This window comes from Peromyscus eremicus, chromosome 3 (genome assembly GCF_949786415.1).
Source record: "Peromyscus eremicus chromosome 3, PerEre_H2_v1, whole genome shotgun sequence".
NCBI lineage: Eukaryota > Metazoa > Chordata > Mammalia > Rodentia > Cricetidae > Peromyscus > Peromyscus eremicus.
In genome coordinates, this window is record NC_081418.1 from 12,967,145 (window position 1) to 12,983,523 (window position 16,379).

At 40.2% G+C, this 16,379-nt stretch overlaps 1 protein-coding gene across 1 annotated transcript in view; it reads left to right on the forward strand.

Annotated features, from left to right (window-relative positions):
* Nucleotides 1-16,379, forward strand: part of Adam22 (ADAM metallopeptidase domain 22) — a 222,125-nt gene that overhangs the window by 133,961 nt on the left and 71,785 nt on the right. The window contains exon 6 of the mRNA XM_059256452.1: nt 3,184-3,266. Coding sequence (XP_059112435.1) covers nt 3,184-3,266 — 83 coding nt within the window. The remainder of the gene's footprint in view (nt 1-3,183; nt 3,267-16,379) is intronic.

Sequence of the window (16,379 nt, forward strand, 5' to 3'; positions counted from 1 at the left end):
TCTGGGTTTTTTATTAATAAGTCTGTTTATCAATTCGTGTTACATAAATTCTTAGCACTTTTATCCCAAATGTATGTCATTTAAAAATAACAGACAGAATACTCCTTAAAATATAAAAGTATTTGGTCATTTGTGTTAGTAATAGAGTATAAATGAATTAAAATGCTTCATTAACATCAAAGTCTCTGGTTTGGAATAATAGATATTATCAGACACTTTGAAGGAAAATGAACTTCCTTCCTTTACTTCCTCATTTATTTATTTGCTTATTTACTTCTATGTTTGTGGGTGTTTGTGTATGTTTGTGCATCATGTGCATGCGGTGCTTGTAGTGTCAAGAAGAGGACACCAGATCCCCTGGAACCAGGGCTACAGATGGTTGTAACCACATGGGAATTGAACCCAGGTCTTCTGCTAGAGCAGCTAGTGTTCTTAGCCACAGAGCCACCTCTCCTGCCTCCCCCACTTCTTCATTTGAATAATTGTTAATTTATGCTAAATAGCATCTGAGAAATTTATAATGCTAAAATGAGTTCTTACCATTATTTGGAAGTGTTACATATGCTACCAATAAGGGCCTTACAAATTCAACTGTAATAGCCCAGGCTGAGGAGGTTTATGCTCCTCTTTCAAGAGTCATGAAAACATTCAATAATGAGTCAGCCACACTGCATTCCTCTCAGCATTTGCAATGTTAGGCTTTTGTACAAACCGGCTCTGATCATATGCTGTTTTTTGATAGACTCCTATTATTTTCTGAATTGGAAATTAATGGAAGATTGTTTTTAATTGTCTAATCATCTAACTTTCCTCCAATGTAGTAGGGGGATGTTCTTTAAAAAATGAATTATTTGACTTCCTTATAATTATACAATGACATGTTTCTAGAGTGGGTATTTAAAAACCTTTAAAAACTTATAAAATATTTCTTGTAGCTTATTCTACTGGCACATCTCCTCACACAGTAGTTGCTGACTTCTACTCTTTTCTAATCTGAAACCATAATTATTGTTATTATCTTCCTGCTTTTTTCTCTCTTCATGTCTTATTGTTGACTTCTGAGACCTCTGAGGAAAAAAAATCTGTGTTTGGGTTGATTACTGTGGAGTTGAAAACAACACTTTACAAAGAACTTTCTCTCTCTGTCCCTGTCCAGGCCACCTCATTGACTGCTGACCTTTTTTTGTATGGTCCATATGAATGAAACTAGTGTTCTGATTTCGGGTATAACCAGATGTGTCCAGAAAATAAGAACTGTCCGAATCATGTGTTTGCTTAAACATTTGAAATGGAATATATGGACAGTTCACCATTCTTACAGCCCAATGGAGAATATTTGTATTCTGTCCCGAGAAGTAATAGAGTAGATTAAGAGAAAAAATGTGAAATAAATCAGTCTAGGAGAAAGCTTAGACTTGGAGTGCATAAATCACAATTCTAGATCCGAATCCTAAGTAGTGTTGGGAAAAGAATACAGGATTTGTAGTCATCTAAAGTTTGCTTCTCTGCTTGGCAACTTCGAGGGTGGACAGATAGCCTTGAGTCTTAAAAGTTATAGCCTTTCAGAAAGCACAGTGGTGGAGCCCAGTTCCAACTGATACATCTACAAAACACTCCTGCACCTAAGGCTCAGGGAACATTGTGGGAAGATTTTAAGAGCCAGAGGATCAGGGAGTTTGCTGTGAGATGGTTTTTCATAATAATATTAGAAGCTAAACCCATGAAGACTCACCACATGAATCCTTAACTGTGACCTGAATAAGGATAAGATGAGTAGACAACCACTTACAAGCTGAGTAATTAATTATAGGCCAGAAAGAGGAGGTCAGGAAGGTGGTTGGAAAGTTTTCTTTCTGGCCTGAAGTTGGCCATTGCTGGGGGTTACAGAATGTTAAGGTGATCAGTAACATCTTAATATTACTTGGGGTTCATTGGGCAGGGCAGTCAAGAATTTAGGGGAACAAGTTAATTTACTTCTAGAAGCCAAATTACTGGAATTGTCACAGTTCAGCCAAAATGGAGGAGTTCACAAAATGCAGTTGCCCTGGCCAACAGTAGGGTCAGGGACTGTGTGCTGCCATTTTACTGAGGCTCTCCAAATCAGAGTGTTCCCAGCTACTATGAGATTATCTCAGGAGTTGTGGCATCAGGCCTTCAGTCCCATTGCCTCCTGTGCCTTCTTATTGTTCCGTGTTTACTTGTCAAGCACTGGGTATTTTAAATAAGGTTAGTCCTTAAGGTAGACTAACGCAGGTAACATTTCTACTTTGTCTACTCATTCCATCCATCCTTCCTATTCACTCTTTTTTTTTTCCTTTTTTTTTCTTTAAATCTCAGAATATCAATTTAATGACAGGCTTTCTGCTACCAAATAAATAAATGAATAAATAAAAGGTGATTTAGAGCAGAGCTTTTCAAACTTTTATGTGCACATAAATCACCCACAGACCGTGTTAAAATGCAGACTCTGATGCGGTAGGTCTGCTGCAGCCAGGGTTCTGTATTTCTAAGATGCTCCATGGTGCTGTGCTCCCTGGACCATTCTCTCAATATTGAATATTTAAAGACAGCATCATAGAATGCCAGATCATCTGTGTACTGTTTCCTTTCCAGTCATGTTTAAAGAAATGAGTTCCTTAGTTGAGTTCAGTTGATGTGTCCAGTTGCAGAGGAAACCACTTTAAACTACCTGAAGTCCATTAGAAGGAAGGCAGTTCCAAATTGGAGAAAGAACAGTATAAACTGGATAAGAACACCACAAAACAGATGTTTTCCTACATCACAGCAATCCAATGACTCTCAGATGATTCCAGTCTCCTTTTGCTAAGCTGAATGTTAAATGACCACTGCAGTGTTGCTCAGAACTGAATCTCTCTGAGCTGGGAGAGAGCTTATTAAACCTATCCCAGTGCATGGGCCACACACTTATCTCAGCGTCTTGACTGCTGTAACACCTGCATGAAAGCAAAGTGAAGTCCATCTTTATTCTCCTGCCTTTTCATTTGGCATCTGCTCAGTAGGCACAATTATGAATAATTCTGTTGGAGTTGACTGGATAATGCTAATCTGGGTGATTAAACACTGCAGAGTATATGGAAGTCCCGCGTGAGAATGCTTCTGTGTAAGCAACATGGCAGAGTGTCCCGGGCTGGCCAGGCTCATGCCCTCTCTTTCTGTTTCCAGGGAGGAGAACACTGTTACTACCAGGGCCAGATCCGAGGAAACGCTGCCTCATTTGTTGCCCTGTCCACATGCCATGGACTCCAGTAAGTGCCACATAAGTTATTTATACGTTTGCTATTTCAATAATTTTCCTTTATGTTTAATGTACTAGTAAAATTTAGAGTTTCAGGATGTCCTAGTAAAAATCTTAGAGTTTCAGAAGCCAGAGGCTTTTAAATTATGCTGCCATACAGTGATACTTGGAGAATTTTTCTAGTTTCATCTAGATCCAGACAGGAGTGGCTTGGGTAACTTGGTTTTCTGTTCCTGGGGATGATTAGTCCCTCAAAACCAATTCAGTCCTCCACTCTTTCTTGATTTGAATTTTTATATTTTCCTGAAATGATAGAAATTCTAGCAGATGAAAATTCATGGCTCTTTGCACAGAGACAAAGGCTGAAGACGACCTCAGAAGCTCTGTTTACAGCAGGAACCCACATAGCTCACAGCAGCCGTGGGAGGGTACACCCACGCTCATGGAGCTCGGAAGACAAATTTGTCCTTCCTTGCTTCCTTTCTCATGACCTTCTCATCACAGAATGCTTGTTGATTGTGAACATGGGAATATACCTCCATCCTGTCCATGATGGTGATACCCACAGGGCCACTTTCTATTTGTTTTCTGGTCTCTTAAAAAACTACCAGTCCATCCCTGAGCATTCTGTTTAGACTGAATCACTCTATTCCTTCTGGCTTATTTTACTTTGTTTGCACAGAGTGAGCTAAGACTTAATTACTTTCAAGTTTTGTTGGTAGATGTCCTGTTTGTCATGAGTTGAAATGTAGCCTTTTTCATCTAATAAACTGTTACTATGAATCTGCTCTGTACCAGGCACTGGAAATGTTAAGGTAATTTTAGCATGTGTGAGTCCTGAGACCTCAGTGTAGTGTGCAGGGCAAATGTAGCCTGGCTTCATCTTGTGGAATATGATAGGTATATTTAAGTATATTTGTTTTATTTGAGAAAGGAAAAAAACACACCAGGGCCAAGTCTAAGCTGAGGATTGGCACTGGAGGACAGGTAGAGAGAGCATGAGACCTCCGAAGGTGTGTCAGGTGCAGCAGGTAGAGTGGGCCCTGTGGTGTGCTTTGAGAGAATCTTCCAGTGGACCTTAGATCTTAAATCTACAGTGGCAATGGAATGAGAAGGGGTGGAGAGTCTGGCTAGTGGCCCACGTGACAGCGCTGGCCAAGCTCTGGGGAGAGGTATGTTAGAGAGAAACTGCCAGGGTAAGTGAATGACCAGAGGAGCGAGGCTGTGTGCCTGCTTAATGCAAAGCTTCTGTTTGCTGCTTATGATAAATAAATGCATATTTGTGTTGCATATGTTCCTTGAGTAAAGAGAGATTATTAAAGACATGGCATCTTTGCTTATTATCCAGGCCTTGATCTTCTTACCAGATGAAAGAAATGTTGAAATCATTTTCATTGTAAAGGCAGTGTAACTGATCTCAACACAGGATGGCTGTAGGCTAGGGATATTATGTTTGACCTTGCTGACATTTATAACAGCAAATGTGTGTTGGAAGGAAGAGTGAAAATATAAGAAACCTTTTCCTGTCTCTCTCTTTCTCTTAGAATCTCAGCCCAAGTCACAATGAGAGCATTGTGTGCACTGTTTTTTAGTTTGCTTCCCAGTTTCCCAAATGGACAGTGTTGGAGGGAGCTATGAGCCCCTTTTGTGGGCTCTACTAGGCAGGAGAATCTAAGAACAACAGCTGGGTTCTACCCTCCCACAGTCCTTTAAGGAAGGTGAGAACAAAGTCTTTCAGGATCGTGCCTCAGTTGCTTTAAGTTAGTATATTTTATATCTACCTTTAAAAACTCTTTCACTTAAAACTAAGCGAAATGAAATTAATAGAAAATTCACGATGTGTCTACAAGGACTGACAGGATTGTCTCACCTGTGTTTGGGCTGTCTTAGATGGTAGAAGCATGTTTTGTACTTATGTTACTGATGAATTATGTTGTCATCATGATTTTACTTCTGAACACAGTTGCTCCCAGCGATATTTTGGAGGAATATTGTTAAACATTAAAGGAGCTAGGCTACCTCGGTTATAATGGTTTAGGTGTAAGCTATGTTACTTCATGCCTAACTCATCTATTATGAATGACCAAGTGCATGCTGAAGTTTATTCATGTTTCTGATTCACTGCATTTAGTTGAAGAACATAAAGTGGGAAAAATCATATTAAGAAGTTTTTCTCATAGAGTCTATGAAAGTACATTTATACAAACTCAAAGGATGAATAGGCAATATTTTGATCCATGTATGCTTGATGTTATCACAAAATCTTGTAACTATGGGAACCTAAAAAGATGAAATCAATATAAGTTTATTGCCCTCTGGTGGAACTTTGTAAGAATGGCTGCTGTTTTCTTTCAAAGTCGTATTTTAATTCACTTTTATAACTATTTAGCTCAATTGTTCCATAATGACTTGGTTCTGTCTATAGGGTTTAATTATTACAGGCTTAACTTATGCAAAATTTATGTTATACTGTAAAGCTGTCAATTCTCAAAGCAAATGAAACAGCTGTTTTATTATTATTATTGTTTTAAGTATTAGTAAAAACATGTTGTTATGAGGATTCAGAATTTTCTTTTTCATCTTTTAATTTTTTTATTATTCTCTTATACATTACATCCTACCACCGTTTCCTCTTCCTCCACTCATCTTAGTCCTGCCCTCAACCTTCCCTCTCCCCCAGATCAATTCCTCCTCCATGTCCTTAAAAAAAAAAAAAAAAAAAAAAAAGAGCACACTGGGGTGGTGATGGTATATGCCTTTAATTCCAGCACTTAAGAGGCAGAAGCAGGCAGATCTTTGTGAGTTTGAGGCCAACCTGGTCTACAAATCGAGTTCCAGGACAGCCAGGGGCACACAGAGAAATGCTGTCTTAGAAAGAAAAAAAAAAAAAAACCAGGCCTCCCAGGGATATCAACTGAACGTGGCATAACAAATTACAATAAGACTAGTCACAAACCCTCCTATCAAGGCTGGATGAGGGACCTCAGTAGGAGGAAAAGGGTCCTAAGAGCAAGCAAAAAGAGTCAGAGACACCCCCCACTCCCATTGTTAGGAGTCCCATAGGAACACCAAGTTACACAGCCATAACTTCTATGCAGAGGATCTAGATCAGAACCATAGAGGTCTGTGATTGTTGCTTCAGTCTCTGTGAGCCCCGTTGAGCTCTGCTTAGTTGATTCTGTGCCATGTTCTGGTGTCTTTGACCTCTCTGGCTCCTATAATCATTCCTCCCCCTCTTCTGTGGGGTTCCCCGGCTCCACCTAGTGTTGGCTGTGGGGCTCTGCATCTGCTCCCATCAGTTGCTGGATGATGCCCCTCTGATGACAATTGGACTAGGTGATTATCCATGAATATAGCAGAATATCATCATTGACTTTTTTTGTTTTTGTTTTTTAACCAGTAGTTTTGGTTCCATCTTGAGTTTCTAGGCTGTCCAGCCTCTGGTTCCTGGACATCCAGGCCAACCAGGCATGGGCTCCTTCTTGTTGCTTGGGCCTCCAGTTGGATCAGACAAGTTCTGTGCTATTATTACCTCAACATATCTTGCAGGCAGGAGAGATTGTAGGTCGAAGATTTTGAGGCTGGGTTATGTCCCAGTCCCACTTCTGGGAGCCTTGCCTGGTTATAGAAGATGGCCAGTTTGGGCTCTGTTTTCCCTATTACAAAGAGGCTTCACTAGGGTAACTCTTGTAGATTCCAGGGGGTTTCTGCACTAGGTTTCTACGTCACCACCCCCTCCAAGTCTCCCCCCAATTCCAGTCCTCCCTCCATCCCACTCCTGCCTGATCCTTCTTGTTCCCTTCCCCTCAACTCCCAGTCCACCCATAAAATCTATTTCCCCTTCTCAGGGCGATCCATGTGTCCCCCCTTGAGCCCTTCTTTTTACTTAGCCTCTGTGTCTCTGAATTGGATCATGATTATCCTTTACTTTACAACTAATGTCCACTTATAAGTGAGTACTTACCATGTTTATCTTTCTGAGTCTGGGTTACCTCACTCAGGATGATTTTTTTCTAGTTCCATCCATTTACCTGGTTAAGGGACATATAGATTGTTTTCAGATTCTAGCTCTTGTGAATAAAGCTGCTAGGAACACAGTTGAGCAAGTGTCCTTGTTGTAGGATGGAGTGTTGTTTGGGTATAAGAGTGATATAACTCGGTCTTGAGGTAGATCAATTCCCAGTTTTCTGAGGAACCACCATATTGATTTCCATAGTGTTGGTACAAGTTTGCATTCCCACCACCAATGGAGGAGTGTTCCCCTTGTTCCACATCCTCACCAGCATGACCTGTCACTTGTGTTTTGTTCTTAGCCATTCTGACAGGTGTAAGATGGAATATCAAATTAGTTTTACTTTGCATTTCCCTGGTGGCTAAGGATCTTGAACATTTCTTTAAGTGTTTCTCAGCCATTTGGGATTCCTCTGTTGTGAATTGTCTGTTTAGATCTCTACCCCATTTTTTAACTGGATTATTTGGTTTGTTGATGTCTAGTTTCTTTATATATTGGATATTAACACTCTATTGGATATAAAGTTGTTGAAAATCTTTTCCCATTCTGTAGGCTGCCGTTTTGTCCCATTAACAGTGTCTATCTTAGTAGGGTTTCTATTGCTGTGAAGAGATACTATGACCAAAACAACTCTTATAAAGGAAAACATTTAATTGGGTAGCTGACAGTTCAGAAGTTCAGTTCATTATCATCATGATGAGACATGGCAGTATGCAGGCAGACATGGTGCTGGAGAGGTAGCTAAGAATTCTACATCTTGTGCAGGCAACAGGAAATGATCTGTCTCACTGGCATGGCTTGAGCATATATGAGAACTCAAAGCCTGCCTCCGCAGTGACACACTTCCTCCAACAAGGCCACACCTCCTAATAGTGCCACTTCCTTTGGAAGCTGTTTTCTTTCAAACCACCACAATGTCCTTTGCCTTACAGAAACTTTTCAGTTTCCTAAGTTCCCATTTATTGATTGTTGTTCTTAGTGTCTGGCTATTAGTATTCTGTTCAGGAAGTTGTCTTCTATGTCAGTGTCTTCAAGGGTATTCCCCACTTTCTCTTCTATCAGGTTCAGTGTATCTGATTTTATGTTGAGGTCTTTGATCCACTTGAACTTGAGTTTTGTACAGGGTGATAGATATGGATCTATTTGCATTCTTCTAAATACAGACATCTCATTAGACCAGCACCATTTGTTAAAAATACTCTCTTTTTTCCATTGTATAATTTTAGCTTCTTTGTCAAAAATCAGGTGTCCATAGGTGTGTAGACTTACGTCTGGGTCTTCAATTCAATTCCATTGATCAACCTGTCTATTTTTATGCTAATACCATGTGGTTTTTATTACTATATCTCTGTAATACAGCTTTGAATCAGGGATGGTAATACCTCTGGATGTTCTTTTATTGTACGGGATTGCTTTAGCTATCTGGGGTTTTTTGTTTTTCTGTATGAAGTTGAGTATTGCCCTTTCAAAGTCTGTTGAAATTTTGATGGGGATTATGTTCAATCTGTAGATTGCTATTGGTAAGATGACCAGTTTTACTATGTTAATCCTACTGATGGCAGATCTTTCCATCTTCTGATAGCTTCTTCAATTTCTTTGTTCAAAGACTTACAGGTTTTGCTGTAGAGGCCTTTCACTTGTTGGTTAGAGTTACCCCAGGATACTTTATATTATTTGTGGCTATGTGAAGAATATTGTTTCCCTGGTTTCTTTCTTAGCAGGTTTGTCATGTGTTGATAGAAGGGCTACTGATTTTTTTGGGGGGGTGGGGGAAGTAGGGATATTTTTGTATCCAGCCATTTCACTAAAGGTATTTATCAGCTGTAGGAGTTCCCTGATAGAATTTTTGAAGTTGCTTATGTATACTCGCTTCAGGCCACAAAAATAATGTGAAGTAGGAATTCGGCTGATTATGACAAAGCCATACCTGGAAGAGTTAAGGACTCTTCCAGAGGATGAGACCAAGGCTCAAGGAGTCTTGGTGATGCTGGCTTTTGATTATTAGCTGTCTCCTGCTATGAATTTCTCGTGTGCTATTATAGCTTTTCCATCATTCATTGGGCACAATTTCCCCTTATACAATTTGTATAAGTTTCTCCAACTGTGCTAACAACCAACACAGTCAAAATTCCTAATTTCAGGCCTTTCTGTAATTATTGTCATTAGCAGCATCTGGCCAGGACCATCTCTGGGTGGAGGAAAGTATCTTATCTGAGATACCTCCCAGACTCTCTGGGAACAGACTTAAGCATCCAGAGTATCTGCTTGAGAAGGCCTGGCAGACGTGCTAATTAAGCTTAACTTTCCCCTTTTCCAAATCTTATTTCTAGTTTTAGATATCCTTTTTAACAATTACCAGGTGCATCTAGCTGTGATGGAAGTTTTCTAGCCAAGATGCCTAGCCAGCAAGTACACTCCCCTGCCCTGCCAGAAAAAGACAGGAGCTGAGATAGCTTGGATAGATTAGGGGATCAAAGGAAAAAAGAAGGCAGTTTTATTTTCACTCATGACCTCATGACTTATAGGTTCTATAGGTTCTTAACATTTCAACTAACCACTTCTAAGAATATAGTTTGATCACATAAATCCTCTTTGCTTAGATATTAACTGAATTTGGCTCTCAGTTGATTCATCCCATTAGTCACTTCCCTTTTGGGTTACAAATGATAGCTGACAATTACCGCCTTTTTGTGTAGATCTTGTTGCCCCTCCTTTTGTCCCTGAGGGAATTCAAGCCTGGTGACCTTAGCCAGGTCATTGCTATTGCAGGGGTATATAACTGTAAACCTCAGAGACTTGGGGGAACTAGATTGGAAGAGAACTAGATTGGAAGACTAGAAGAGAGAACTAGAAGGACGAGATGGAAGATGAGGACGAGCCAGAAGGGAAGAACTAGGTGGGTAAGAACAAAATAAGAAAGAAGACTAAGATGAGGCAGAACTAAAATGAAGGAATTAAAATAGCACTTAGAGGGAAGAGCAGAAAGAGGTGGAGAGTATTAGGCAAGAGAGGAGCAATTTATGAGAGCAGAAAGAAGCTGTGTAGAGAGAATTGACTCAGAAGAATAAAATGTATGGACTAAAGAGTTTTGAGTACATAGATTCATTTCATATCATCTAAGATTAGATTATCAGCTGATTGTGGATTCTTCCACGGACCCTGAGAGAGGGCTATCGAGGGACTGAACTCCAATAGTCCTCATTATATACTATCATATCATCTGCAATAATAATGCTTTCAGCTATTCCTTTCCAATTTGTATCCCCTTGATCTCCTTCCATTGTCTTATTGCTCCAGCTAGAACTTAAATTACTATTTATTGAATGGATATGCAGAGAGTGGACAGCCTTGTCTTATTCCTGATTTTAGTGGAATTGCTTTGAGTTTCTCTTCATTTAATTTGATGTTGGCAATCAGTTTGCTGTAAATTGCCTTTTTTTATGTTTAGGTATGTTCCTTTTATCCCTGATCTCTCCAAGACTTGTATCCTGAAGGGTTGTTGGATTTTGTCAAATTTTTTCTGCATCTAATGAGACTATCATGTGGTATTTTTTCTTTCAGTTTGTGTATATGGTGGATTATATTGACTGATTTTCATATGTTAACTATTCCTACATCTCTGGGATGAAGCCTACTCGATCATTGTGGATGATCTTTTTTTTTTTTTTTTTTTTTTGGTTTTTCGAGACAGGGTTTCTCTGTGTAGCTTTGCGCCTTTCCTGGGACTCACTTGGTAGTCCAGGCTGGCCTCGAACTCACAGAGATCCGCCTGGCTCTGCCTCCCGAGTGCTGGGATTAAAGGCGTGCGCCACCACCGCCCGGCGTGGATGATCTTTTTGATGTTGTTCTTGGATTTGGTTTGCGATTATTTTAGCATCTATGTTCATGAAGGAAATTGGTCTGTAACTCTCTTTCCTTGTTGAATCTTTGTGTCGTTTGGGTATCAGGGTGATTGTGGCCTCATAAAGTGAATTTGGCAACATTACTTCTGTTTCCATTTTGTGAAATAATTTGAGAAGTATTGACACTAGCTCTTCTGTCCAATTCTGGTAGAATCTGGGCTAAAAGCACCTGGCCCTGTTTTTGTTTTTTTGTTTTTTTTTTTTTTTCCGAAAGACTTTTAATGACTGCTTCTAAAGGGTTATAGGTCTATTTAAATTATTTATCTGATCTTGATTTAACTTTAGTAAGTAGTATCTCTCAAGAAAATTATCTGTTTCTTTTAGATTTTCCAGTTTGGTGGAGTATAGGTTTTTAAAATATGACCTAATGATTCTTTGGATTTCCTGGGTGTCTGTTGTTATGTCCCCCTTTTCATTTCTGATTTTGTTAATTTGGATATTCTCTGTGTGTCTTTTAGTTAGTTTGGATAAGGGTTTGTCTATCTTGTTGATTTTTCTCAAAGAACTAACTCTTTATGCCTTAGTTAGTGTTTTGATTGTGCTAACAAAACATCATGACTAAAAAGCAAGTTGAGGAGGAAATGGTTTATTTGTCTTACATTTCAGCATTGCTGTTCATCACTGAAGGAAGTCAGGACAGGAACTCAAACAGGGCAGGATCCTGGAAGCAGGAGCTGATGCAGAGGCCATGGAGGGGTGCTGCTTACTGGCTTGTTTCCCATGGCTAGCTCAGCCTGCTTTTTTACAGAACCCAGGTCCAGTAGCCCAGGGATGGCACCACCCACCATGGGCTGGTCCCTCCCCCACTGATTACTAAATGAGAAAATGCCTTACAGCTGGATCTCATGGAGGCATTTCCTTAACTGAGGCTCCTTCCTCTCTGATGACTCTAGCTTGTGTCAAGTAGACACACAAAACCAGCCAGTACACGTTGTTTCATTGATCTTTTGTGTTGCTCTCTTTGTTTCTATGTTATTGATTTAGGCCCTCAGTTTGATTGTTTCCTACCATCTACCCTTTTTGGGTGTGCTTGCTTCTTCTTGTTCTAGAGCTTTCAGATGTGCTGTTAAGTTGCTAGTGTGAGATCTCTCTAATTTCTTTATGAAGGCACTTAGTGCTATGAACTTTCCTCTTAGCACTGCTTTCATTGTGCCCCACTAGTTTGGGTATGTTGTGCATTTATTTTCATTGAATTCTAGGAAGTCTTTAATTTCTTTCTTTATTTCATCCTTGACCTAGTAGTCATTCAGCAGAGAGTTGTTCAGTTTCCATGAGTTTGTAGGCTTTCTGTTGTTTCTATTGTTGTTAAAATCCAGCTTTAATCTATGGTGGTCTGATACAATGCAGGGGGTTATTTCAGTTTTCTTGTATCTGTTGCTTTGTTTCTGAGTATGTGGTCAATTTTGGAAAATGCTCCATTAGGTACTGAAAACAAGGTGTATTCTTTTGTGTTTGGGTGAAAGGTACATTTCATTCATCATGTCTGTTAGCTCCAGTATTTCTCTGTTTAGTTTTTGTCTGGATGACTTGTCCATTGGTGAGAGTTGGGTATTGAAGTCTCCCACTATCAATGTGTAAGAGTTGGTGTGTGATTTAATCTTTATTAGTGTTTCCATTACAAACATGGCTACTCTTGTGTTTGGAGCATAGAGATTAGGAATTGAAAAATTATCTTGGTAGATTTTTTCCTTTGATGAGTATGAAGTGTCCTTCCTGTCTCTTTTAATCAATTTTGGTTTGAAGTCTATTTTGTTAGATATTAGAATGGCCATACTAGCTTGTTTCTTAGGTCCATTTGCTTGGAAAACCTTTTTCCAATCCTTTACTTTGAGGTAATGTCTATCTTTGATGTTGAGGTGTGTTTCTTGTATGCTGCAGAAGGATGGATTCTGTTTTTTCATCCGTTCTGTTAGTCTTTATCTTTTAATTCAGGAATTGAGTCCATTGATATTGGGAGATATCCATGACCAATGATGGTTAATTCCTGTTATTATGATGTTTGTGGTGGTGGTGGTAGTGTGTGTCTGTGTGTGTTTCCCTTTTGGTTTTGCTGGTGTGAAGTTATTTATTTCCTGTGTTTTTATGTGTGTAGTTAATTTCCTTGGGTTGGAACTTTCCTTCTAGTACCTTCTGCTGTAGGGCTGAATTTGTGGATAGATATTGTCTAAATTTGACTTTATCATGGAATATCTTGTTTTCTCCATCTATGGTTGTTTGAATCTTAGATGGTCTTTTAATAAAAAACCCATAGCCAGATGAAGTTCAGAGAAGCAGAACAGGCCACAACCACCACCTATTACCTCACCAACTCCATGAATCCTCTGACTGAAATCCTCTGAGTCTTCACCTGAAAGGGTCTCAGCTGAACTGCCTTAGTTCCTGTTTCCTCGCGCCTTATATACCTTTCTCCACCCTGTTATCACTTCCTGAGATTAAAGGCAAGTGTGCTTCCCAGTACTGGGATTAAATGTGTGTACCACCACTGCCTGGCTCTATTTCCAGTGTGGCCTTGAACTCACAGAGATCCAGACAGATCTCTGCCTCCTGAGTGATAGGATTAAGGGTGTGTGCCACCACTGCCTGGGATCCACGTCTAATCTAGTGGCTAGCTCTGTCCTCTGATCCTCAGGCAAGCTTTATTAGGGTACACAATATATCACTACATATGGTGATTAAAAGTTTTGCTGGATATAGTAGTCTGGGCTGGCATCTATGGTCTCTTAGAGTCTGTAGGATATCTTTCCAAGCACTTCTGGCTTTTAGGGGCTCCATTGAGAAGTCTGGTATAATTCTAATAGGTCTGACTTCATATGTCACTTGGCCTTTTTCCCTTGGAGCTTTTAATATTCTTTGTTCTGTATGTTTAGTGTTTCGGTGATTATGTGGCGAGGAAATTTTCTTTACTGGTACAATCCATTTGATGTTCTGTAAGCTTCTTGTACTTTTATAGACATGTCCTTCTTTAGGTTAGGAAAATTTTCTTCTATGATTTTGTTAAAAATATTTTCTGGGCCTTTGAGCTGGGATTCTTCTCCTTCTTCTATTCCTGTTATCTTAGGGTTGGTCTTTTTATAATGTCCCAGATTTCCTGGATGTGTTCTTATACTGGTGTTTAGGCATACCGTTTGGGGTGGTTATAGCTCTAGATGTCCATTTCTGAGTTTGTCTTTGTTGTTTGGGTGTTTTGTCCCTTGGTTTCTGTTTCCTTTCTGGTCTTCTGGCTGGAATGGCCTGTGGTTGAGTAGAGTTGGAGGGCTGAGATGGCCTCTCTTTGAGCAGGGGTTCCTCTGTAGGAGTTGGAAGCTGGGATATCGTGATGGGAAGGGTGAAGCAATTGGGGTTAGGCTGGGTGGGCACTGAGTAGGATAGTGCTTGGGAAAGCAGACAACCTTTGGTTCTGGTGTGGCCTCTGGTCAAGCAGGAGGCCTATGCTGGAGCTAGGGGATGGGATACCATGACAAGGAGGGGAAGGTTTAGGATATGGTGGACAGGAACTGAGAGTGGGCATGGTTCAGTTGAGCAGGAGGGAATCAGATCTTCTAAGTGCAAATAATTTCAGATTCTTTCTTTCTACTTAATGATGCTTTCTTACACAACATGCATTGAAACCCAGAGAAAATGAAAAAAAAAACCAAAACCTTATTTTCCCATTGGACATTATTCTAGTTTGCTTCTTATTGCTGTGAAGAAACACTGACCAAAAGCAACTTGGGGAGGAAAGGACTTATTTCAGCTTTAAACACTGTAGTCCATCTTCAGGGGAAGTCAGGGCAGGAATTCAAGGCAGGATAAGAACTGACGAAGAACTGTGGAGGAATGCTGCTTACTGGCTTGCTCTCCCTGGCTTGCTCAGCTTGCTTTCTTATAAAACCCAGACCCATCAGGGTTGGTACTGCCTACAGTAGGCCGGGCCCTCCATGTCAGTCATCACTCAAGAAAATACCCTAGAGGCTTGTCTGCAGGCCCATCTAAGGAAGGTAGTTCAGTGGAAATCCCCTCTTCCCAAGTAGGTCTCGGTTTGTTCCATGTTCACAAAAACTATGACAGGTAGTAACACCGTATTTAAACAAAATAATCTGCTTGTCATGTGAACGTTGGCAAAGGTTAATGGTTATATAGTATTCTGGGTGGATCTGACCAGTTATTAGCAGCGATACAAAAATGTCTGTCATAGTTTATCTGTTTTGAAGAGGAGTCAAAACAGATATATATCACTAATAGTATATTTTTAATACTACATCTATTTATCTTTTTTTTTCCCCCAAGACAAGGTTTCTCTGTGTAGCTTTGGCGCCTTTCCTGGAACTCATTCTTATAGACCAGGCTGGCCTTGAACTCACAAGAGATCCACCTGCCTCTGCCTCCCGAGTGCTGGGATTAAAGGTGTGTACACCACTGCCCAGCTCATCTGTTTATCTTCAAGTTCCAAATTCAGTGTCATCCATATTCAGAAAGTACACTAACATTGAAAACTGTGCAGAAGTGAGATGGCTATTCTGTGGGTATATGAGAATTTAAGACATGTGGAAGATGTTCCAGCAGGAATGAAAGAATTTAGACAGCGGTGGACCTGGAAACCACTGTAATTATAGCTCAGGAAAACCAGTAGATTTCATAACATTATCAATGAGAGACAAATACTATTCTGTGTCTAACAGCTTGGCTATCATGTGAGCATTTAAACCCTAAACTGAAAAGTTAATGTAGAGGATCACAGCCTGTTCCCCTTAGGTGCCTGAACAGAAATGAGTATGAGTAGCACCATGAGGCACCTGATCTCAGTAGAAACACTGTGTTCCTCTAACCAGAAGGGTGTCAGGAGTTCTCTGAGCAGGAGATGAAGCCATGTGTATTTCAAACCCCGCTGTGGTGGTTGTTAGGAGACTGGCCCCATAGGCTCATATCTAGTTGGTGAACTGTTTAGAAGGGATTAGGAGGTGTGGCCTTGTTGGAAGAGGTGTGTCACTTGGGGTGAGCTTTGAGGTTTCAAAATCCCAGTCTCTCTCTCTGCCTCCTTCCTGAGGATTGGGATGTAGCTCTCAGGTACTTCTCCAGCACACGCCTGCTTGTTGCCATACTTCCCACCATGATGATCAAGGACTGTATGCAAGCTCCCAATTAAATGCTTTCTTGTATAAGTTGCCTTGGTTATGGTGTCTCTTCACAGCAAAACAGTAACTAAGGCACCCCTTTATAGGGTTTCTAAACA